General features: G+C 40.2%; 1 protein-coding gene across 8 annotated transcripts in view; it reads right to left on the bottom strand.

Annotated features, from left to right (window-relative positions):
* Nucleotides 1-25,949, bottom strand: part of ASAP1 (ArfGAP with SH3 domain, ankyrin repeat and PH domain 1) — a 161,894-nt gene that overhangs the window by 8,159 nt on the left and 127,786 nt on the right. For 6 of the 8 annotated variants that reach the window (XM_055703774.1, XM_055703772.1, XM_055703779.1 and 3 more), the window contains 7 exons: nucleotides 24,022-24,129; nucleotides 22,467-22,695; nucleotides 16,814-16,867; nucleotides 8,634-8,795; nucleotides 5,680-5,746; nucleotides 3,460-3,518; nucleotides 678-1,180 (listed from right to left, as the gene is read on the bottom strand). In XM_055703774.1, the coding sequence (XP_055559749.1) occupies nucleotides 678-1,180; nucleotides 3,460-3,518; nucleotides 5,680-5,746; nucleotides 8,634-8,795; nucleotides 16,814-16,867; nucleotides 22,467-22,695; nucleotides 24,022-24,129 (1,182 nt within the window). The remainder of the gene's footprint in view (nucleotides 1-677; nucleotides 1,181-3,459; nucleotides 3,519-5,679; nucleotides 5,747-8,633; nucleotides 8,796-16,813; nucleotides 16,868-22,466; nucleotides 22,696-24,021; nucleotides 24,130-25,949) is intronic. The other 2 variants (XM_055703773.1, XM_055703775.1) reach the window with 2 other exon arrangements.

Below are 25,949 nucleotides of genomic sequence, written 5' to 3'. Positions count from 1 at the left end.
TTCCAACTCTGCTACTACACACCATCCAGTAACATCAGTTTTGCCACTTCAGCAATATGTATGTGAACCTTTGTTAACCACTTAAGTACGCTGACATTAAATACTCACGACAGGAGCATTTACTAGTCTGTCACAGTTGACTTCAATTTTTTTATCTCACAACAGGTGCTAACAACCCTTCTTAAAGATTACAGAAGTCAAATATAAAAATATTCTAGTAATCTAAGGCATACAAAGCAGTGAGCAAAGACAACAGAGAAAACCACCAATTAACTCAGAATTACAACTGGCACAGATAAAAATGTCTGAGCTCCCTAATAAATCTAAACAGGCTGTCATGCTCCCAAGGCTATCGTTTTACATTACTAGTATTTGTTCCAGCGTGCAAGAGGCCTTGTAAATGCCCACCATTTGCTGAAGCTGCTTAGGAGCACAAGGAGAGCCCCATCCTAGCCCATAACATTATGTTGCTTTGTGTACATAGCACAAGGGTGGGTTGTTGGTTTTTTGGTGGGTTTTTTTTTTTTTTTTTGGTTTGGGTTTTTTTTTTGTTTGTTTGTTTGGTTTTTTGGTTGGTTTTTTTTTTTTGGTGTTTTTTTTTTTTTTTTGCACAGATAGTTCTGCAGTACCTTCAAAACTGCCCATGGGTACTTTCAGCTAGCTGGCATAATACCTACCATATTTATTTTCCTGGGAAGTGGCACAGGGGTTTCTGGCAGGGTATGTGTTATGTCATTAGACTCTTCAGATGCTTGCTTTTGGACGGTGTCTCTAGCTTGTACATTTGGAGAAAGATCCAAGGAGTGAGATTTTTGATTTGCCTCTGAGGACTGAGGCTTAGGTGATGCTTCTCCACCTTGAGTTTTACTCAGCAGCTCTCCTAGCTGAGGTTTTGGAGGAAGGTCCTTCATTTGCGGCTTTGGAGGTAAGTCTCCAAGTTGTGGTTTTGGTGGCAAGTCTCCTAGCTGAGGCTTTGGGGGTAGTTCTCCAGGCTTTGGAGGTAAATCTCCCACTTGAGGTTTCTGAGTTAATTCCAGAGGCAGAGGCTTTGGGGGCAAGTCTCCAGGTTGTGGTTTCTGTGGTATATCGATGGACAATGAGGGCTTCTGAAAGATTTCCGTGTGCTGATGGGATTTATCTATTGAAAGATGATGACTGGTTTCTATTTTTCTTAGTGCCACTAAAACACAAAAGCATAAGAATAGTTTTTCACAATCTCATTTTAGTATTAAAGGACTTGGGCACATATCAAAACCGTAATTGTGTAAATGACCACATGTTCACCGAGCCCCAAGAACTGCCAATACGTCCTCCTAGTCTATGAAAAATGCTAAATAATACGACTTTATGTAACCCTCTTTCACTGAGGTCTCATTTCATTGCTCCTCCTGGAGGCCAAAAGTGCTTAATCTAACAGCTACTAGGTGTCAATTTATGGATCGACTAATTAAAACGAAATATAGAGATTAGCTACTTAAAATGATGTAAAGTGATTGCTTTTTGGACCTAAAATAAAAAATATCAAATATAAGACATATTTTGCAACCCACTCATGTAACTGCAATGAAAATTCTCTGAAATGACAATTATTCATATATACAGTTAAACTCCATATTAAAAAAACCCCCGAGTTTCAGGATTAGTATCTGTAAAGTCTCAAAGAGAGTGAGTGAATATATATGTTTATACAGTGTATAAAACCCTGTATTATAGACATTCAAACTAAACCTAATCCAACAGTATTATAAAAATTTACAATTTAGTAAACATGAGAAGTTTTAAAATGTGTATTTCACAGATTTTTATGGAAGAAAATTGAATATATCTTTTCAAGTGCTTTTTTCTCTGTGTCATGTATTGATTCTACTGCCAAGTTCCGAAAGAAAACTTGACAGAAATCTGCCTTAAAAACAAAACCATAAGAACGCAACAAAAACCCCACAAAACCCTAAACCAAACCACCCTATTTAAAACAGATGAAGGGGGTACAGGAGTGAAAAAAGTTACAACCCATGATGAAAAGAACATATTTTGACTAGAAGGAATCATTTCCTATTGTACTCAGCATTGTTTTAGTATCATACTCTACCAGCCAAAATTTTACTATGAAAGCGACCACCGTCGCCTTGAATATCACCTACTGCAGTAACATTTCCATGCTATATTTATTGGTTATTTATAACAAAAAAAAAAAAGAAAACTTTGCGTAATTTCCATGAAAGAAATTGTATAGCTACTATCAGATGCCCCATTTAAAAAAAAAAAAAGGTCTGTGTTGATACCTGTACATGGCTTTGTCTCCTAGACTTACCTAGTAGCAGATGTACAAGCACTGATCATCCACATTGGTTTCAGGCTTAAGTAAATGATATGAAAAAACTGATCGTAGCCCTTATCAAAATGCTTTGATTGAGCCCATCTTAAATTTTCACCTATATAATATATCAAGGAAGTGTTGACTTCCTTTACAGTGGTACCTTACTGCGCCACTGGTGTCTCTTTCAAAGGATAATACCATGTCATAATAATCAATAAAGCTGGAATTTCACATTTGCATTTTCTGTTAAAATTATCTGCACTCTCAGTCATCTAGCTTCAGAGGTTTGGTCAGGCATCATTTCTTGATCTTCAGGCTCTATAGTGATCATCCACTCAGTTACAACGTATCTTTAATCCAGTCTGCATCAGACAGAGCTACAAGGTAGGGTCTACTTTCAACTTTATAGTCAACTTCTGCAAGAACTCAGAAAAATAAATAAAACCTGCTGTAGGAGTTTGAAGAGAGACTAACCCCACATTTCCAAAAAGAAATAGCCATAAGGCGGTCACTGGGATGATGTTCTCAGCAAATCTGTCACTGATACATAAGCGAGCATGTAACAGTACTCTATTCTTGTCAAAGTAGTTATAAGGACAACAACCCCGATCACCAAAACATGGCAATAGACGCAACTTGCTTCAAGGGTATCAGGAACCTGGACTTAGGGGTATTAGGAAGAAAACAAAGAATTTACCAACAAGAGTGGTCAAAGATAGAAACGGAAGCCCAGAGTGATTATCCATGGAGATACTCAGAACGCGGCTGGACATGGCCTTGAGCAACTTGCTCTCACGTCACAAAGTTGGTCCTGCTCTGAGCGGTGGATTGGACCTGCTGATCTCTTCTGGGTTGGATCAGAGACCTGAGGCTTCTTCCAGCTTCAATTAGTTTTTGGGTTTTTGGTTTTATTTTGGTTTGTTTGTTTGTTTCCCTCCTTATGTTCCATAGATCTGACTGGGTTTTTTAGTTTAATAAAACCCCTCCCGATCTTCCAAAATCCTTTCAGTTCTGCTAAACTTCCATGGTTTGTGGCCTTTTAGAAATAAAACTTTTACTGAGAAGATCCATATATTTAAAGCAAGTATCTACTTTCACACATATTTGAAAGATATCATTATGAGAATAAAGAGAACTCTTACCTTTTTGAGGTAGTTTGGGAAGAACTCTAGGGCCAAGTGCAGTCTTTGCAGTCCCAGTGCTAAATCAACAGATGTGAATTATTAGCGCTAACAACTGTTACAAAACACACTTTTTCTTTCTCACTTTTCCCCTCGACACATCCACAATTTCAAAAATAATAAAATGCACATTTATTTTCCTTCTTTTGTATAATCATCTTGTCTGTGAGTCAATCCCAAAATTCAAAGCACTATTAGAGAATGAACTGCTTTTTTCAGAGAAAAAGACATAGATATCCCACACAGCTTTGATGCTACAAGGCAGATTTATTCTATGAACTATGGAATGTGCAAAAATGTACTCTGAAAGTAAGTGAAGCTGAAAGACCAGCTCAGTGGGTTATATCCTAAACTTTAAGGAAAATTCAAAGTAATTATACTGAAGCATCCAAAACATAGTCTGTCCTTTATGTCTGGTTTGAAGTTTTCCAGGACTGAGCTTATGCCTTGTAGCCTACTGCATAAGCACGATAATTGTATGACATACAAACTGCAGCTGCATTAGGAGACAAAGTCCCTGCTACTCCAAGGAAATATCGATGACTCTGGGGAAACAACATGTTTTACTCTGTCAACCTGTGTTACAGCCGTGTTAGCTACTCATAGAATACAAACAGGACACTTGTAATTTAATTACAGCATAAAAATCTGAGATAGTTGCATATTGCCAAAACTTTCTATCTATGCTTTCTGTCATAGACAATTTTTTTCAGAATTACCACCAGGCTGGCTCAAATTTGCAAACATGGCATGTGAGGACAAAACATTACAAGTTTCAACAAAAAACTATCAAACTTTTTCCACCAAAAACACACACAAGTTGCTTTTCTAGAAAAGGATTGGGGCAGAAAAGAAGAAAGCCAACTGATTTAAGGCATAAAAATCAAGCAATAAATAATCAAATATCAGTTATCACATCAAAATGATTACTCAAAATAAAATGAGTGAGGAAATGGCTAGAGTATATTCAAGTGAGCAGAGCGAGTTCCACATCAACAGCCTTGATCTGGTATTATTTGCCTCTGAAGCTAACATTTCAAAATTAGTATGACGAAAGACTTTTAATTTCCTACCTTTTTTATAAATAGTCAAAAAATATCATGACAGAAAAATGAAAGAACAGCCAAGCTCAATCCTAATTCAATAAATAATTACCTCAACCTTTACCTCATGCCATGAAGCAAGAATGCCACACTTTTACCCTTGCCTTACAAGCAGCAACTACAGGACCAGCTCTTTGTGCTGTAGAACATCACCACCCTTTCCCTGAATACCCAGTGCCACCTGGATGGATTCAGCAAACATGGTGAGTCAGCTGTGATACCAGCACCACTTCCACTGCCTGTCCTGATCACAGACTGAGGAGTGTCCAGAAACTGCCTACACACCTTCTACTGTGATTGGTGTGATGTTACACTTCCATCGCCAGCCATGGCCACATCACACACACCAGTGGACATGCAAGGCCTCTTGTTACGTCGCCTGAGGCACATGTTCATTAGAATTACCATATTTTGAACCTCGGGACCTTGGAATCACAACGCAGATGAAGGAGTAACGCTCAGTGAAACACTCAGTGACATGGAGGTATGGCTATCCTTACTACTTCAGCTATTGAAAAAGTGACTTGTAATGTATTGACCTGATGAACTACGAGCTAACAGCAGTTTGTGATATGACTGTGTGTCAGCATGTAAGCTCGACAGACTGGAAAACAGTTAAGCTGGAAGACCGAGAAGAATTCTCTCCCTTACAGAGCTGTCTTTGATGCCAGCCCGTACTCAGAGTGACGGTTCTGCAGCTACAGGCACAAGACCTGACGCTGAAGCAGATAAAATAAAATGCCAGGAGACATGAAAATAAAACTTTTGTCCTGCTGGACTGTAGTCTGAGGCAACATTCCGCAGCTCAGAGAGCACTTCTGTAGGAGCGGTAGATAGATTCTGGTACAAGTTGTTCTGTCCATCCTACTCAAAGGATGAATTGTGTATGGACAGCTATGAACAAAGCGTAGGAGGCTCAATGAAGCCAAAGTATTTGTATGGTAGTAAGGCATGCATAAAACTAATGAAGAAACATAGCTAGGATTTTACTTCATATGAAAGGCAATTTTTCTCTAGTTTACAAATTAGTTCTGTTTAGATACATTTGCATCTTTGCCTTCATATTCAGAGATTTTACCTTGACTGCTGAGACATCCCCTCAAACTTGTTTGCAGCCTTAGTTGAAGGTGGGCCCAAATCATTACCTGAGGTGAAAAAAAAGCACAATTAAAAAAAATAATATCATTAGGGTAGCTGAAATATAATCAGAAGAGGAGGCAACTTAAAGTGAAGTACACATTCTTCCAAGTAACCTCTATACACCATGTCTAAGGATTTTAAAGATCATTCATTATTAATTTGTAACCGAAAAAGCAGCAGGGACCATAATAATCCAGCTTGACCTTTTGTATAACACATTTTAAAACAACCCACTGGTAGCTCACATCTGCTGGCAAACAAAGATTAAATAACATTGCTGAGTTACTGCTGTAGGGCATTTGTTTGGAATATAGTGTTTCAATTTTCTCTGAATAGAAGGAGATACTGCAGGCCAGTATCAAATAAATTTATCACAGATGTTTACATTTTGCCTTATGTGACACATCTTTTTAGGTCCACCACGAATTTAATTTTATTCACAAAACATCACATTGCTAAGGATTGTTATTTTATCCTACATGAAGAACAGCCTTTGCTGATTTAATGACTAAGTCAGTATGTTACCATAACCTGAATGTTAACTGCTGGTGAAGATCCTGGGTATACTCAGTTCTGTCAAAAGGCAGCAAAATCCAAACCCAAGTGCTTCCGCTCCTGCAGCAAAAGGCTTCTCTTTCATTAGCCATCACCACTCCCAAGGTACAAGTACACTAACTACTTTGTGTTACTACCATTACCATTCCCCCGCTTCTGTCTTCTATTACAGCATGTCTAAACAATCTTAGAAACAATTTCCACAACCATTCGTAAATGTTGTCACTGAAACAGATGCGAAGTGACATTTAATGATCCAAGAACGCAAAATACTTCCCATGCAAAAGAATGACATATCTGCCTAGATACCATGCTTAGTGCATTGAAGTCTAAATGAAACAGCAGAAAAGGCTTATGCTGAGCCTTGCTAGAAGTATGTTTATATTTAAAAGTGTGTGTGTGGGAAATATAAAGGTAAGAGAAACAGCAAACCCTTCACATGTAGATCCTGTGGATAAAGCAAGGAAAAACACATCATGGTTGCTATGGAAATCCAAAATAATCTAAACAGCTTTTCTAGAACATCTTTGAATAGTAACTTTATTTGCTTAGACATAAGCTAAGGGTTGCTTTGCTTGAAACTTCAATTAACGCACAGATTAGAAAACAAATGCTAAAATTCAACAGAACAAGAAATATAACAACACAGAAAAAAAAGACTCAGAAAGGCAAAACAGTGAACATCTGACAATATTCTTAAAAACACAAAGGCAAACAGAAGAAACTCCCTCTTTTAAAATCCAAATGGACTTTGAAGTAAGTTTTTGTACAGATCTCAGCTAGGGAAAAAGGGGAGAAGAGGCCCCTCTTCCACCCACTGAAGTTTTGACTGCACGGTACAGCAGAAAAGAGACAGAATAAGCAACGTTCTTCTCTGGCCCTGCTTTGGAAAGGTGTTCTACTGCTATAAGGTAGCACATCTTCAACTCCGCACCTGCACCTTTCCCATGTTTTCCTTTTCCTTTATCTATCTATGTTTTAAAAGAAAAGTCTGCACTAGCTTAGAATCTGCTCCTACCACGCTTTCCATTCTACTACTTTACATTGTATAGTATACTAGTATATGGTATTTTAGGTGCTGGTTAGGACTTAAATATTTGGGCTTTTTTCAATTTTTAAAGTCCAAACTCTTAAAACTGTCTTTACTACCTCTGAAATAGTACAGGGCCGTTAAGTCTCCAGAACACAGGAAACTTTTTCCATATCCCAGACATCTGAAAAGCAGAGAACTGAAAAGACTGCCATTATTTGTATTCCTTGAGAAAAAGACTTTGCTTTTCATTGGACTCTGTACTTCTCATCGTATTAAATCATAGATTTAAATCACATATTCTACATGAGTACTGAAGGATTTACCACATTGAATTCAATTTGCTGGAAACCCCACCCCAGTGCTTTTAAGCCGGCAATTTTTCTTCAGGCTAGTAATTTTGTGTTTATGTTAGAAGAGAGAAAGGACACTCCTAACATATAAGTAGCGTATGGATGACCCCACTGTGTAAGCACTGGATTCCAGTTCACAAGTTTACAGATTTATGGAAATCCTGCCACCAAGACTAAAATTATAGAAAATCACATGGGGCTGAGATTTATAGGTACCGGGAGAAGCTGACTGCATAGAACAATGTTTATTGAAAAGAGGAAGAATTTGAGTAGTCTGGAAAATAGTTGCTAAAAAAGCTTCTGTCAGAAAGGTATCCTGTTTAAAGAAATAGAAAAAAGAAAAAAAAAAGAAAGAGAAAAGAAGTGCTGTTTCTGTAGAACTTCTGCAGGTAGAAGGATGCAAGCCTATCAGTCTTTGTGTAGGTACAGACAACATCACAAAATCCAAGAACATATTAGGACAACACACCCGCAACTAGCTACAGGAGATGCCTGGCACAGAGCCCAAGGAAACAAGCTCCTCCGGCCGTCAGGAGAACCACACAGGTACACTGAGGTCTGTCTGTCCCAAATCAAGACCATCTAGAGTAATGAGCTGGCCAGAACAGTAGCAGGGTGAGGAGGCAGGTGCAGAGTAGATGCAGCAGATGAGGGGGCTGCGGTGAAGGCAGCCTGGGCAGCTAGGGTAGAGGGAGGGAGGGAGGGAGGCAGCAGAGGAGATTGATTTGGGCCCCAGGGGAGCAAGGAATATTTTCAATTTTCTCAAGTGAGACTCAGATACAGAAGCCTGGAAGCCAAAGCGACAGAAGATAGAACTATTGATTTATCTGAGCTGACGTTACATCAAGCTGCAATCATTGGAAAGCAAGCATCAGGTAAAAAGAAACCAGAGATCATGTATCATCCATCATAAAGGTTTTCCCCTGCCCTTTTGTTTTGCATTTTGAAACTCACCCCAAGGAATTGGGCCCTTATTCTGGGGTCCATGAGGTAGTGGGCTTGGTGGGTCAGAGAGGGTTCTTTTGTGTCCTGGGGGTGGGGGAGGTGGTCTCTTCTTGGAAAGAGTGGAGCTGCCACTAGAGGTTTGAGTGCTTAGAGGGAGGGTTGAAGGTGGGCCTGCAAAATAACAAACAACCTTCTTACAAATACATGTGCATAAACGTCAAAGCAGCACTGAAAAATTCACAGTCAGACCCACAGCAAAGTGCAGCAAAAGACTAAAATAAAAAGACAAGCCATGCCAAAACACTGTTTAGATTAAACGACACGTTCACCACATTTTGAACCATCTTAGCTGTGGGAATATAAGCAACTTTACAATAGAATGACATGTGTACTTATGTTTAAAAAAAACCCACATGATTAATCACTCCAGGCTTTCTAATTTTAGGCATTGTTTAAAAAAAAAAAAAAAGGCATGACATCTTAAAATTAAGTGATATTTAGCATGTGGGATTAAAATTACTATTAATTTGTATCAGAATGAAATAGCTTTCTAGATGTTCAATTATGTGGGGATTTCCCCCTGCCCCTCCAGAGCATCCCCTATGAATTCTATTAATAAACTGGGGTGAGGTGGGGAATAGAAATCTACCTACAAATTTTCTCTGCATTTTGAAAAATCGGATTGTAAGCTTAGTACGTTTTCATATCATTACTTTCCCTTTTATTCCTGCGAATTAAATACATCAGAGTATGCATTCTAAGAACAAGCTGGGATTAGATATTTAACGGTAGCACTGCTTGTAAGAACTTAGGCAGTCACCCACCCCTACCCTTAAACACTTTATTTCCCCCTGCACCAACGTGGGCACAAGTATCATTGAACTCAATGCATGTTTTACAGGATATGGGAACAGATACAGATTAAAAGACAAAATAATCCTGAGCAAAGACAAGAGTTTTCCCTAATCAACTTCACCATTCACCATCAAAAAAGTCTTTAATAAGAAGCTCAAGGAAGCAGGCAGTGCAGGGCGCAAACATGCTGTGAGAGGGACAACTGCTCAAGTCAGCTGCCATTATGACCAAAGGAAACTACTTGTAACACTTCTCTGAATTAGTTCTACATTACGTTAGAACAGCTCTAAGGGTTTTGTTGCCAGGTCTTTTTTTGTTGTTGTTGGTTTGCTTTTTCTTTTATAAATTTAACCAACAAGTAACACTTCACTGCAGTCATGACCTCCAATAAGTTTTGCATGAAAGAGAGCTTTGCCAACACAAGCTCTGGATAAATCCAGAAAATAGATAAAAAATTTTAAAAGCGAAGTTTATTTATACTTGAAATTTCAAGTCTACCATCACATATTTTGCGCACTACAGAACCAGCGTGCTAACCTATTTGGAACAGTATTTTAGATAAAATCTTCATGTTGTTAATTAGCATAACCCTAACCTGCACACAGAACTAGAGCTGCCTCTTTAAAAATATTTATTACCAGTCTCTATAGGTAGACTGAAAATTACCAAAGTCTGCGTTTCTTCCCAAATTGCCACATATCATAAAAATATTTTAATCAGTGAAGAACAATCTTTGTTAAAATTCCTTGAGTGAAATAGTAAACACTGAAAAAAGTAAACTATGCCATAAGCATGTGCATGTTTGCAAGATGTTTTCAGTGGGTTATCTCCCTCTTTCTTCTAAACCCCAAAGAAAAGATTAATAAAATTGTCCAAAATGATTTAATGATTCAATCTATTCTCTTCTAGATTCAAGCCTGGAAAGCCTTTTGCTGCACAGGAGAATCTCTCGACCACAAGCCCAGCAGGTATTTCGGCCCTGGCTTTCCATTAATTACTTACATTTGTAAATCAAATTACATATTTTGCAATTGTTCCTTTCAATTTACTTCCGAGTTCACAAAACCATTAACTGACAAGAAGTCAAATGTTAGTGCAAATTAATGGCTGTTCCCCAATTTGCATCCTTTCTCATTTTAATCTCTTCCTTGAGCTTAAGAAAACAAGCTAAATTAAACGATGCATTGAAATGTTTCTGTCACCAAAAATAAAAACCAGAAACTTTTCTCATGCTAAGTTTTGACTGACGATCCCCTTAGACTTCTGCAAGTTATAAATTCTTTAGTTCACTTATAATACATATGGATCAAAGGTTGTTGTATAAACTGTATCTCAGAGTATATCTAGCAGCGGCAAGGGGGAAAGGAAAATTCAAGATCCAGTGTTAACAGTTATTTTTTAGAGCATATCAAACACACACACAGTATGTCCGTATAGTATTTTTCTCTTGTCCAAACCTCTCGAAAAGGAGTTACACACTTGCAAAATGTCTGCAAGTGGGAACAGCCATCGTGGCAGAGGCTCTGTCCTACCACCACCGTGTGTCCTGCTGTTTGTACTGCACTACAGCTTTACACAGCCCTAGCACAGCCTCCAGCTCTGCTGCAAGTGACAAACAGTTCAGACTTGGCTTACAGGAAAAAAAAAAGTGGAGGAAGTGTACTCAAATAGTTTTGCACAGTTGTCACAAAAATAAAACTTCAGACTTGAATTAAAATTTGTACTTCCTATTGCCAATAGAATGAAGAATCCTTCTCTACAGAAATAGCGTTTACTAGGATTAAAAACGCCTTAAATGTGGTTATGTGGATATATTTTAGATTTCATACTACTGGTGTAAATCCAGACTTCTCGAAAGAGTTGAAAAACATTATCACTTCACAGATTTCAAAAGTTCAAATGGCACACAACAGTTAAGAGAGAAAAGGTATTAAAGTATTAAAGATAGTACATCTTTTCAGACTCCTAGCATTTGTTCCTATATTAATTTCACAGAAGGAATAAACATGAATTTAGAAGTCAAACACTAATGAATAGATGGCTGGAATACAAAATAACTTACTTTCAAATAAACAGAAAATAGATGAAACCATCAAAACATCTTTTCAGAAAGAGGTATAAAGTCACACCGTGTTTTGAATAAAGTAAACACGGGAAACATTCTGAAATCTACATCAGTTTATGGGAACAACTGCTGAAACAATACAATGATCTGATGATGTACGAAGTGTTGGTAAAATTATGAAATACTTTGTATTATAGAATCATAGAATCATTTAGGTTGGAAAAGACCTTTAAGGTCATAGAGTCCAACCGTTAACCCAGGACTGGCAAGTCCATCAGGAAACCGTGTCCCTCAGTGCCACGTCTGTGTCTTTTAAATACGTCCCGGCATGGTGACTAAACCATGTCCCTGGGTAGCCTATTCCAATGCTTGACAACCCTTTTGTTGAAAAAATTTTTCCTAATATCCAATGTAAACCTCCCTTGGAGCAGCTTGAGGCAGATAAATCTTGTATTATCGCTTGTTAAGTGGGAGAAGAGATCAACCCCCACACCTGTCTACAGACCCCTGTCATGGAGCTGCAGAAAGCAATAAGGTGCCCCCTCAGCCTCCTTTTCTCCAGTCTGAACAGCCCCAGTTCCCTCAGCTGCTCCCCATCAGACTTGGGCTCCAGACCCTTCCCCAGCCCCGTTGCCCGTCTCTGGACATGCTCCAGCACCTCAGTGTATTTCTTGTGGCGAGGGGCCCAAAACAGAACCCAGCATTCAAGGTGTGGCCTCACCAGTGCCGAGCACAGGGGGATGATCACTGCCCTGGCCCTGCTGGCCACGCTGTTTCACACACAAGCCAGGACACTGCTGGCCCTCTTGGCCACCTGGCACACAGCTGGCTCATGCCCAGCCGGCTGTCAACCAACACCCCCAGGGCCTTTTCCCACCAGGCAGCTTCCCAGCCGCTCTGCCCCAGCCTGTAGCGCTGTGTGGGGCTGGTGTGACCCATGTGCAGGACCCGGCGCTGAGCCTTGTTGAACCTCATGCAATTGGCCTCAGCCCATCAATCCAGCCTGTCCCCCGACCACCCTGTGGAGCCTTACTGCCCTCCAGCAGATCAACATTCCTGCCCAACTTGTCAGCATCTGAAAAATTCCTAAGGATGCACTCAATCCCCTCATCCAATTAACCGATAAAGCCATTAAACAGAACTGGCCCCAATACTGAGCCCTGGGGAACAGCTCTTGTGACTTGTTGCCAGCTGGATGTAACTCCATTCCCCACCACTCTTTGGGCTCGGCTGTCCAGCCAGTTTTTCACCTAGCAAAGAACCAACCCATCCAAGCCACAAGCAGCCAGCTTCTCCAGGAGAATGCTGTGGGAAACAGTGTCCAGTGCCAAAGGCTTTACTAAACTCTAGGTGGACAACATCCACAGCCTTTCCCTCATCCACTAAGTGGGTCACCTTGTCGTAGAAGGAGATCAGGTCAGTCAAGCAGGACCTGCCTTTCACAAACCCATGCTGACCAGGCGTGATTGCCTTGTGGTCCTGTACATGTTGTGTGATGGCACTCAAAATGATCTGTTCCGTAACCCTCCCCAGCACAAAGGTCAGGCTGACAGGCCTGTAGTTACCTGGATCTTCCTTCCTGACCTTCTTGTACATGGGCGTCACGTTGGCTGACCGCCAGTCAACTGGGACCTCCCCAGGTAGCCACGATTGCTGATAAATGATGGAAAATGGCTCAGTGAGCTCCTCTGCTAGCTCTCTCAGTACCCTTGAGTGAATCCCACCCAGCCACATAGACTTGTGCGTGTCTAAATGGTGCAGCAGGTCGCTAACCATTTCCCCTTGGATTACGGGGGGTTCATTCGGCTCCCCGGCCCTGTCTCCCGCCTCGGGGGGCTGGGTACCCAGAGAACAACTGGTCTTACTATCAAAGACTGAGGCAAAGAAGGCATTAAGTACCTCGGCCTTTCCCTCACCCTTTGTCACTATGTTTCCCCCAGTCCAATAAAGGACAGAGATGCTCCTTAGGCCTCCTTTTGTTGCTAATGTATTTATAGAAACATTTTTTATTGCATTTTTGTGGCAGTAGCCAGACTAAGTTCTAGTTGGGCTTTGGCCCTTCTAATTTTCTCCCTGCATAACCTCACCACATCCCTGTAGTCCTCCAGAGTTGCCTGCCTCTTCTTCCAAAGGTCATAAACATTCCTTTTTTCCCTGCCAGCCAAAGCCCTCTGCTCAGCCAGGCCGGTGGTCTTCCCCACCAGGTCATCTTTCGGCACATGGGGACAGCCTGCTCCTGTGCCCTTAAGATTTCTTTCTTGGAGAATGTCCAGCCTTCCTGGACTCTTTTGCTTTTCAGGACAGCCTCCAAGGGGACTCTGTCAACCAGGCTCCTAAACAGGCCAAAACTGTCCCTCTGTAAATCTGAGGTGGCAGCTCTGCTAATGCCCCTTTCCTTCCTTCTCCAAGAATTGAAAACTCTTTCATGATTGTTGTGCCCAAGACGGCCTCCAACCATCACATCACCCACAAGTCCTTCTCAGATCGCAAACAGGTCCCGCAGGGAGCCCTCCCTAGCTGGCCCACTCAACAGCTGGTCCCTTCCAAATGCTGCAGGAACCTCCGGGACTGTTTCCTTTCCACTGTATTTACTTCCAGCAAACATCTGGTAAGTGCAAGCCCTCCATGAGAACAAGGGCTAATGATTGTGAGACTTCTCCCAGTTCCTTATGGAATATTTCATCTGCCTCTTCATCCTGCCTGGGTGGTCTATAACAGACTCCCACCATGATATCTGCCTTGTTGGCTTTCCTCCTGATTCCTACACCTAAGCACTCAAACCTGTCATCACCATCATTAAGATGTAGACAATCAAAACACTCCCTGGTGTACAGGGCTACCCCACGCCTCTCCTTCCTTGCCTACCCCTTCTGAAGAGTTTGCAGCCATCCACTGCAGCCCTCCAGTTGTGCAGGTCACCCCACGTTTCCAAGATAGCAACAATATCACAGTTTTCCTGCTGCACAGTGGCTTCCAGCTCCTCCTGTTTGTTGTCCATGCTGCGTGCATTGGTGTAGGGTGCACTTCAGTTGGGCTGTTGACCCTGCCACCTTTTTTGCAGGAAAAGCCCCAATTCCTATGTGATTCCTCTCAGGCACTTCCATGGTTTCAAACACATCAATAACCCTTGTGTCTTTGCTGCCACATGGATCTCCATTCTCTACCTCCACTGAGACAGCAGGCCAAAGGACCTTGCTAGCACACCATCCCTCAAACATTGGTGTGCTGCCCCCAGGCTTATCTGTAGTGAGCCTGTTTCTATCCCTTTCCCCCTTCAAATGTCTTCAAAATAAAGCTCTTTCAATGAGCCCTGCTAACTCCTGTGCCAAGATCCTTTTCCCCCTTTTGATCCAAGTGTAACTCCCCATCTGTCGCCAGCAGGCCTGGTGTCACAGAGGCCAACCCATGAGCAAAAAACCCAACATTCTGCTGGCGACACCTGGCTGGGAGCCAGGTATTGAGCTCCTGGGTGTTCCTGTTTCTTTCCTCATCATTCCCTGCAACTGGAATGATAGGGGAGAACACTGCTTGTGCTCCTGATCCCCTAAAGAGATGTCCCAAGGCTCTGAAGTCTCTCTTGATTGCTCTTGTTGCAACTTCATCGCTGCCTACCTGAAAAATCAGTAACAGATAACAACCTGAGGGCCGCACCATGGTAGGAAGCTTTGCCTCCACATCTTTAACCCAGGTCCCAGGGAGGCAGCACACTTCCCTAATAAGTGGGTCTGGCTGGCACACTGAGCTTTCCGTCTCCTTCACAAGGGAGCCTCCTATGACAACGAGACACCTTTTTTTCTTTATGGAAGCAGTTCTGATGCAAGGCATAGGATGACTTAACCTCAGCAACACCTTCATGCTAGATAAACCATCATCCTCGTCGCTGTTCGGTTCCACTTGCAGAGCCTCATACCTATTACGCAAGGGCACCTGGGCAGGTGGGGTGGTCACAGAATTCCAGGCAGGAACTTGTCACCATGGCCCCCAGTTCCTTAAGTCACCGTGTTCTGCCGGTTGGAGAGAGGATAGGGAATGCTCCATAATGCATCCTGTCTGCTGACCGGCCTGTCCCAGGGAAGGTAGGGTGCCGTTCCAGTAGCCTCTCTCTCTCTCTCTCGCACTCTTCCAACACTCCTCAGCCTACTCGCCTCCCCTGGAGCTCTGTCACTAATCGGAGCAGTTCCCCTCCCCGGGCACATCTCCCACAGGAGCGCAGCCCGGCACCTGGGTGGCTGCGCGTTCCCACCGCAGCTCTGTCTGGGTGGCTGCATCCGTCATGGTGGGTGCAGAGCTTAGAGGCCGTGGCTTTCTGCCGGGTAGATACCATTGCTCCCTGCTCAAGCCAGCTCCAGTGCCCTTCCTGGACACCCTGCCATGACACCTGCTGTGCCACGCCAGGCCCTGCTTGCCCACTCTGCTGGCAGCACTCCCGGTCAGTCCTGGCCCCTACAGGCTTCTTTTACAAGGGGCCGGGGCAGGGGGGAGCTCTTGCCTGCTGTTGCTTCTGGCCCTGACCAGGTCCCCATAGCTGCTGTGGCACAAACGGCAGGCTTCTAGTGAGTCTCTACACTCCATGGAGGTTCCCATGGTTTGGGAACCCCCCACGTGCCATGCTGGAGTGCTCGGCTGCCGCCGATTGTGCTGGCAGAATGTATGTATGTATGCGTACGGATACACACACACATATATGTAAACACAAAATCTCAAAAACAATTCTTACATGATGTTTTTAAATACACATGGCTAGCTATGTATTTTTAAGCAATAATCAGAGAAGTTATTTTTCTAGATCAAAGATATTTTGTGATTCTAGTCAGGCACCAAGGAAGCCAGCCATTTATTCTCCAGTCATCCGAATGACTTCTCACATAGTTGCGAAGTTTACATCTCATGAAGAACATTTTCCTCACATAAGCAAAAATATTTATCTTGACCTAGAATTTTTTTGGATTTTGCTTCCATTGGGCTCCCTTTTCTTCAGTTAGCTGGGGAGCAGTTGTTTTCAGTACAAACTGCTGTCATCTTTTATCACTTTTTCATATTACAAGGGTCATGCTTTCATGTGTAAATAGACCAAATAATCTCAAATTTATTGTACTAAGGTAAGTAACTGGAAAAGATTCACAATTAATAGTGCATTGCCCTTCAGCTTTTGTGCAGTTAGTATAGTCTCTATTAATCTGTGTACTTGTGAAACCATGCAAAGCTGTTACTATCCACTTAAGAAATGGTGGGTTTAGAGTATAAAGTGTCACATTTGTATTTTTTTTACCACTTAGTGAGAGATATGGAAGAACCAGTATTCCAGTTAATGGTAGAACAGGTACTGCAAAGGAAAGTAAGTTTATATTAAAAATGATATTTTCATTAACAAGTAGCATCGTTCTTATTTTTAACGTTCTTATGAATGTTTTTGCACAGATTTTACTAAAAGCCTTCTTCAGTTTGTCTTACTTCAGATCATTTATTTTCAGTACTGAGAATAAGATCATAAAAGAAAAATTATCACAATCATTCTGAATAAGAAAACTAATATACCTTGAGTCAACATTGCCATTTGAAGCACATTCTATAATTAATGTTAAAAAATGTCCTGTTAAAAAAAAAAAGACAGACCCCCAAATTATATTAAAGAAGGTTGTATTTTGTATGCATTTAGAAGAAACAGGATGACCTCAAAGGCTGAGGTAATGGAAATGAGATTAAAATCAACAGTATGCTGGATAACGTTAACATTCTACACTAAGGAAGCATTTGTATTATAAATTAAGGACTCCTGTTGAAAATTGCAGTACAGTCTGCATAGTGCCTGATATGCCATAGTATGATGGAATCATGAAAAAATAAATAGGATGAAAGGATGTTTTGATGTAGCATTCCTATCGGAAACAGCAAGATTTTAGTGCTGTCCCTACACTTCCAGTCACTTGTATCTAAGAAAGCTGATTTAAACAGAAAAGGGCTAGTATGATGAAAAGGCAACCTGAATGACAGGAAAACAAAAATACTCTTCCATCAGAAAAGGTGAAATATGCTTGGTTTGTTTAGTCGAACAAAACAGACGTGGAGACCTGTACGACTGCTTTCCTGGTAGTGCCCTGATACAGACACCAATGACAGACAAATCAGCAAAGGTAAATGACAATGGTGGTACATGAACAAAGTCATTTAGTGGACTTGAGAAGATTTCTAACCTGTGAGCAATATAGTCAGAAAACTTCCAGAAGTTACTGGTAAACGCAGATAAACCAGTCTGGTTAGAAATTGAGTCCGATCAAATGAAGCAGCAGATTATATGACATGGTGTCTGCAGTAACAGTGGACTGGAACCACAAACCAAGTACTTTTGAGTTTACATACCTAACACTAGAGCTGTGAAAGTATAACATATGCAACTTCTACGTATTGAAGGCCCAACTTCATAAACTTGATCCCTGACCTCTGTGTTCAGCCTATATGTGAGAAATAGGCAGAATCATTAAAAAAATATCATTAGCTTTCAGCTAAAATTAAAGAAACTTGGCTTAGATTGCCTAACGTTTCTACAAAACCAGTTAGCAATACTGCTTTCACATTGGATTTGCTATTAAGGTTACGCAAAAGTTTATTTAACTACTGTGCTGAGTTATGCAACTACTTAAATACTGATTATTTTTTTTAAAGCTTTTTGTAAAATAACACACAGAAGACCTGCTAGATGTCCAGAGCCATAACACAGATGTACACTGGAAAGACTAACAAAAAAGATGATTCTCAGAACGTTACAAACTAAAGACTTGACTGACAGCTTGAGTAAGCTGAACCTGAGTAGACACAGACAGCCCACTGGAAAGGCATACAGGGGTTGGCTTACACAGCTACTGTACTCCTACTGTACTTTTCATTCCATTAGGATTAACTAAACCTGTAGCAGACAGCAGAAAGTAAGATGTATCCACAAATAAGCTAGTTTAGGATAGAATACACTACCGTTCCAGCATTTTTAGGAATATTTTGAGAAGTTACCAAACTGGAAAATCTAAACTTCCACTGTAATTCCGTATGAAGAAACTGGAAAAAAAAAATCCCCATATACACATTCTCCATCAATTGTACCTAAACAATTTTAACGACGAAGCAAACTAAGTTTTAGACACCTTATCTACTGAAAACCACGAGGAAGAGTGGCGTGCGTTATGTAAATTGCTTTAAACTTACCTTCTCTCCCCAACACAAAGTTCAGACTTGATTGCTTCCAGTCCACTGTGGCATCTCAGCAAACACCATGGAACCTGCTACCAAGGAACTTCACCGGCAAATGAAGCCAGCTTACAGAGGGCTAAAGGGAGGTGGTTTTGTTTAAATATACAACATGTTTTGGAAAAGAGTTTTCTCTGTATGCCTCAAAGTATAAAAAACACAAAACTTTAAAAGTCCTCTGCCTCCTTCTCAAACACAGATCCCACCAGCTATGTGCTCTCTACAGACTGTCTCCATGTTCTAGCAGGATCCCATGGTATCTGCTGGGGCCTCACAGCAGAGCAGGGACAAAGATGAAATGACATTTCGGGACAGAAGGTAAGTTTAAATTTAATTACAGATTCAATGCTCTTCTCACTTTGCTATTTAGTATTATATTTTGCACTAAGTACCCTAAGTTTTCATATAATTTTAAATCTAATAGGTAGCTATTAAAATGAACTTTTCTAACAAAAAAAGGATTTTGTAAGTAAGCTTGTACTTTACACTTTGATGTAAGGGATATACTCTATTACGACTAATCTCAAAAGAGCAGATAAATTCCAAAAGATTATTTTTTCCTACAGAAACAAAATTAACTCAGACTGTTTCAAAATATTAAGATGTGCCTTATGGAAGTGGAGAGTCTCTGCTTCTTTTTCTTGTAAGCAATCTGTTTGGGAGCCAGAAGCAGGGGAGATAACAGTGTGTAACAAAGTTTATAATGAAGCATAAGTGCATCTGCAGTGATGCGTCTAGAGTGACTTTTCCACACTGATAAATTGTTCTATGCATTCGTCACTTTGTTCCCCTGTCCTTTTGAGTCTTAAATTGCTCCTGTAATACAATTGCACTGTAATACAGTGTTTAATGGAAACTTCTAGAACTGATGTCCTGGTTTCAGCTGGGATAGAGTTAATTTTCTTCTTGTTAGTACAGTGCTGTGTTTTGGTGCTGATGTGAGAACAGTGTTGATAGGACACTGATGTTTTTAGTTGTTGCTGGGTGATGTTTATATCAAGTCAAGGACTTTTCAGTTCCTCAGGCCCTGCCAGCGAGAGGGCTGGAGGGGCGTGGGAAATTGGGAGGGGACACAGCCAGGGCAGGTGACCCAAGCTAGCCAAAGGGATATTCCATGCCATATGACGTCATGCTGAGTATAGAAACTGGGGGAAGAAGGAAGGGGGTGGGGTGGGGGTGGTATTTGGCATTATGGTGTTTGTCTTCCCGAATAACCATTACACATGATGGATGCCTGCTGTCCTGGGGATGGCCAAACACCTGCCTGCCCATGGGAAGTGGTGAATGGATTCCTTGCTTTGCTTGTGCGCACAGCTTTTGCTTTACCTATTAAATTGTTCTTATCTCAACCCCTGAGTTTTACATTCCTTTCCGATCCTCTTTCCCATCCCTCTGGGTGAGGGGGGAGTGAGCGAGCAGCTGCGTGGTGCTTGGTTGCCGGCCGGGGTTAAACTACGAAAACTGATTAAACACTTTACAATATTACTCAATGAAAATGAACCAAAAATACAGCATCAGTCACTGACTGCAAAATTTTAGCATGTTTGAAGCACAGAAGCCTAGTGACTTCAACATAACAGTAGTTCCATTCGACCTCTCACTCAGACTTATACTGTGAATCTGCCATTTTCCACTCATTTTAATGTAAAGTTACATTACATTAAAAGGCAACAGTTCTCTGTATTTTGTGATAATATCATATTATTTTGTTGTAATAGAAATAAGGGTTTCTTTTGCATAACCCTTGACAGGAAACCACACAAGAATTTAATGCTTCATTTCTTTCCTAGTAGCTTTGATGTATTGGTTCACTTGTCTAGGAGTTTGCACAAACACCTAGGAAAATACCTGACATTTCTGAATCTTGAATACATACTACAAATGAAATAAGCATGTAAATATTCCCCTTCCTAGAGAAAAAGGCAATTTTCTGAATAACTCAATATGAGAGCTACACTATATAATGACAAAGAAATAACGTTCGTTATAATCCATTGAAAGCTGACAACATACTAAGTACTGCACAGATACAAGACACAAGCTCCTCAGCCTTCTTAAGGAAATGGGATTCATGATTAGTTTCCAGGTCTTGCAACTTCATGACAAAAAGAAATTATCCTAGATCAGACTGAAGGAACATCTAAGCCAGTATACTGCATCTGACAATTGACAATCAGCAGCAGAATGTTAGAGCATGTAAAAAAGATGGGGGAGAGGAAGGAAAAAGTTAGAATCTTGCAATGCCAACAGGAAGGTAAACATAGTAAAATTACAAGTAATACATGAGTCCCCAGCGAATCCACTATAAAGAAATGTGGATTATGAAATCTCATGTGAAAAATGTATACCCTGGCAAAATCTCTTGGCCTCTTAATGAAGAGCAAATTCTGTTGAAACAAAGAGAGAAGAGGGTTTCATTTGAAAGTTGCCAGTACATGAGAAAAGAACTACTGTTCCACTGTCAGTTTAAGCGCAGCATCTGAACCATGTAAAAGCAGACATCTGATGCCAACACTCTGTTATGTCCCTTTTACTCCTTCACATTTTAGTGAGAGATTTTCTTGTTTTTGTGGTGTGTATGGGGGTTTTTTTGTTGGTGTTTTTTTGTTTGGTTGTTTTTTTTTTTTTTTTTTTAAACAAAGTTAACCACCCTTGAGAAAACAAAGTATGATGTTATAGCAGTGCTAACAGAAGGGGGTATCAGCATAACTGCTGAAATCTTAAACTATGCTATAGCCTTCATCACAACTAAAGTTTCCTCTAACAAGTATACCATAAAAACACAATTTGGCTATTTCTAAATTAAACATGTAAACAAAGGGGAAAAGATGAAGAAGATTTTTGTTCTAAAAGGTAAATTTGCACAAATTACCTTAAACAGGTTTTGTTCCATACATGCATCCTCTAAACTTGAAGTTTGTAGCTATCTAGGTCAAAGAACCACCATCCACTACAGCTGCAAGACTAAGTCTCATATGAAGTAAGTTCTTCCTTTTCAAACACTACCAAGAATGTCACTGCTATTACTAAGAAGAAAAAGCATCTGATTAATTTCGACTGTGAATGCAGATTGCAAAACTGATTGATTGAACTGTAGTGCAAACCTTCCTAATGGATAATCTGACATGGTTATTTCACTCGGGAAAGAATGGGTATTTAGTTTAGACCTTCCATGCGTCAGTGACTTGTTAACTATCCTGCAGTAGGCTTGGCATTTTCTCTGCCCTTCTTGAGAGCCCTCTAGCACTCACTACAATGGAGGAGAGTGCTGATGCACTGAAAGGGAAGGAACTTTAAATACCAACCTGCTTAGCACTTCACAGGTCATCTGGGTATTTTTCTTTTTCTACACTGACTGCAAGGAGAAGGAGTCTTCTTGCATCTCCTCTCCGCCAAAGCTTGCTTTCTTCCTCCTCTCTGCCAGACACTACACAGCATATGATCATACAGCACTATGCACCATCAGCTTTTCCTAAAACAGTTACACTGTTACAAGTGAGTTCATTACAAAGTGCCCCCATCTTTTTTTTTTTTTTTTTAATAATGTTTCAAACATACATTGTACCGTATTACCACATCGGTAAGAAAAACAGACTACATCCTGAAACACTGTAATGTACCTGGCTAAAGGAAGGACAGCTGTGGAAAGATCACTGCTTGCAAGCGTAGTTTGATGACAGACTTACCTTTACCAGCATTTCTAGGAGGAAGAGGAGGAGCATCTGCAGTCGGAGAGGTGGGTGAATCTGTGCTTGTAGATGCAAAGATCTGATTGGTAAAAGCTCCGTAGGAGAGTCTTTGCTTGTCTCTAGGAGTGCTAAATGCAGGATGGGTCATTTTGTCTTGGGGAGAAATGCTCGAAGAGTGACAAAAACTTTGGGGTCTTGGAGATCGTTCTTTTTTTATAGGACTAGGCTGTGAATAGAAAAAACAAATATATTATACAGCTGGCTAAATACTAAATATAATTAATACGTTTGGGAAAGAAAATAACAGAACATATTCCAATGACCACGAGCAGAGTTTCTTCCTTTATTGGACAAATAAGCCCACATTCCTCCCTTTCTCAGGGATCAAACCTGAAAGATCCTCTCCTCTAACTGAAAAATCAACACGTACACAAAGCCAGGATTTGTTCTTCAAGCAGCAGGTGCACAATAATAACATACTAAATAATAAACTAATAAAAGCCTACTAAGGTTTATAGAGTATCAGAGTAATTTTCAGTTCAAACAGCTCTTTACTCTGACCAGATAGTTATTCTCAAAGATCAAGTATATTCCCCCATTGATGCATATTAGAAATAAATAACCACTTCTGACACATCAGATTTATTTGTTGATTGAACTAGCAATATATTCATTGGTACGGCTCTTTTAAATGTATATAATTGCTCTTTGAAGAAATTTTACACAGCAATTTATGACTGCTGTATATGAATAGCTGCATATGGAGCACGATCTGTTTCACTGCAGCTCCGGTTCAGGCAGGCTCTTCTCTCCAGTGCAGCATTAGTCATCCTCCTGAGGCTCCTTGCACAGATAATCTTTTTGTTCTCTACTGTCCTTGAGGACATGTTAATTATTTTGGTTTCTGAATTTTTCAGTCCCAAGTGTCACAGAAAATGAAAAGCTGACCACGTTCCCTTCTACAGAACCCATATAAAATAGGAGAGGTGTATTCGCATTTATTACAGAAACAGCACAGAGTAATTAACTGACTTGCTAAAGTAGGACACTGCGGCTACATTTTCACATGTTCTAGGATAGCAATTATCCTATGCCCTCAAGTTTTGTCTTTCTGTTACTTTTTTCAATCAGCAATAAAGTGCACAGCACAGTGTGAAAAACAGTTACTTATTCAACAACTAGGTTTTTAATTAATTTATGGAAAAAATAAGTATGTAAGCTTTGTATTTCCTCCAGCTAAAAAGTAACAACCTAGAGTCAGAAGTGGATGAAATGACAACAGTAAAGTGCATGTATTGATTTATATTATACTGTATGTCTTGTCAAAGCAAAACTTCTGAAACTCAAATCCATAACAACTAGGCTGATCAAGTGCTTTCAAAAAGCACTTTGGCAGTCTTTAATACAGGCCGCAAAATCAGCTTCCCGCCCCCGCCCCCCCACCAAAAAAAATCTGTATAGTGAAAAAATTGGTTAAAGTGGGTCTCTAATTTCCATAGAACAGAAAATTTGACAGTTTTTGTACAAAGTCATATCAGTAATTCATGCTTACCTTATCATCTAAGTCATCGTCACTTTCATCAATTTCTTCCTGCCGAAGATTCCATTCATACTCTACATGGACATGTGGGTTTAGCTTTCCTGCCTTGGCTTGAGAAAGCTGAAAGAAGTAACAATTCATGTTAAAATATTTGCTGTTCCTTTGGCGTCACTGAAGTTGGTTTTGTAACAGCAAGCCATCAACCGAAATATTTAGAGGTTTAAAACTTTTCCAGACATTAAAAAAGAAACAATTTCAGGGCAATCACACAAATATCCTTCATTTATTTGAGGTACAGAAAAACTGCTAAAAGGCAAAAACGGAAAATTTTCTCAAAATGGGTAGAAGTTGCCATGTTTTGAAAGCATTGGAAAAGATGGAATGAAGAGAAGGAATATGCACAAAAGCAGAATGCATCTGGAGCCCTCCTTTCCAAAACGGAAAGGCGAAACTTACTTATGAATTCTAGCACATATAACTATTACCCCTCTAAAATCACAACCCTTATGTTGGAATCAAAATAAAAGGTATTTATCCTTTATTTAAATATCTCCCTCCCTCTCACTTGACAAGGCCAATTTATCTTAAGCACAGAATTCCTCTACTTTGCCAGCCCAAATAATGTATTCATATTCTTTAAAGATCTACTACTTCAACATTCAGCAAAAAAAGCAAAAGAAAAATGCAGTTCATGGATGGTTAGCCTGAGGAGTATTGAATTGAAATTCCTTGAATTTAATTCCACCTGAATTCTCCTTTTCAATGCTTCGACTTTCCATCTTTATTTATTCCTTCACATCCTCTGAAATGCAGTCTCACTTGGTACTAGTTGATTCCGGAGAGCCTTTAACCATCTTCCCAAAATAAAATTTGGAAGAAAGTATTTTTAGTCTGTTATGTAAGTATTAATGAACCCACTTGAGTTGAAATTGAATTTAATTACACAGTTAAGACTCCAGCTAGTACATCTACCATATTCCAAACATGTAGATATTTATTTTGTACTTTTTTATGGGCCATGATAAAGAATACGCTCAATCATACTTCTTTTTTACTCAACCTTATCTCATTGCCACTTTTCAGAAAAATGCAGAAATAATTTTCCTCTTCAAAAGCAACACAAGAGAAAAGGTGTAAATGTTCTATTATAAGTTAACTGAAATAATCAGTGAGGTATTAGTGGAATTTCAATTACTCTAATCGAAACTATTAATTGCTAGATAAGCTCACGGATAACGTCCACTTGTTTTGTTTGTTCTACAACACAATCAGTTGGTCCACATTAATGGCAGATATTACTTTATTAAATATATACTACAAGGAAAAAGCAATCCATACAAATGGTGTGTTGCACAGCTGGTCTTTTTTTTCAGCAGACAGAATACTCAAACCACTGGAAACAGCCCTTACTTACAGAGCAAACATGGGAGCAATTGAGAAGTCTGTGAGAGTACCACTTTAGCAGCCATAGCAGAGTTGACTTGCACCCCCAGAAATACAGAAAATTATGACTTTTGAAAGACAAGCTCTGTTGATTATGCAATCATTAATTAACACATAACAAGAACTTTCCGTTGTCAAAAGAAAGGTACTAAATTACCAGCTGCAGAGCAGAGCAAAACTAGATACGCTCCTTGGATCATCAAGAAGAGGCAAAGAAGTTCTGATGAACAGAATTAAGCAGCAAGTAATAGCTCTTGTAAATTCCTCTGGTTTTGTCTTGAAACTGCCACACTACATGGACTTTTTAACCCTTTGATAGTCCTTCACTTGCCTACTAAATGCATGCTGGTGAGAGGAACCTTAGAGGGCTAAGAACAAATATGGTTGTTGGTCTACCTGGATAACTGCTTCAGAAGAGTACCTAGGAAAGTCCTTTAACTAACTTGGTTATTTTTTAAATGGGAATAATTTTCTCGAGTGGCATCTATTAACATTTC

This window comes from Falco cherrug, chromosome 3, assembly GCF_023634085.1.
Source record: "Falco cherrug isolate bFalChe1 chromosome 3, bFalChe1.pri, whole genome shotgun sequence".
In the NCBI taxonomy this organism is placed as follows: Eukaryota; Metazoa; Chordata; class Aves; order Falconiformes; family Falconidae; genus Falco; species Falco cherrug.
Note: the sequence above shows the minus strand (reverse complement) of the source record. Positions and strands in the feature narration are given on the sequence as shown.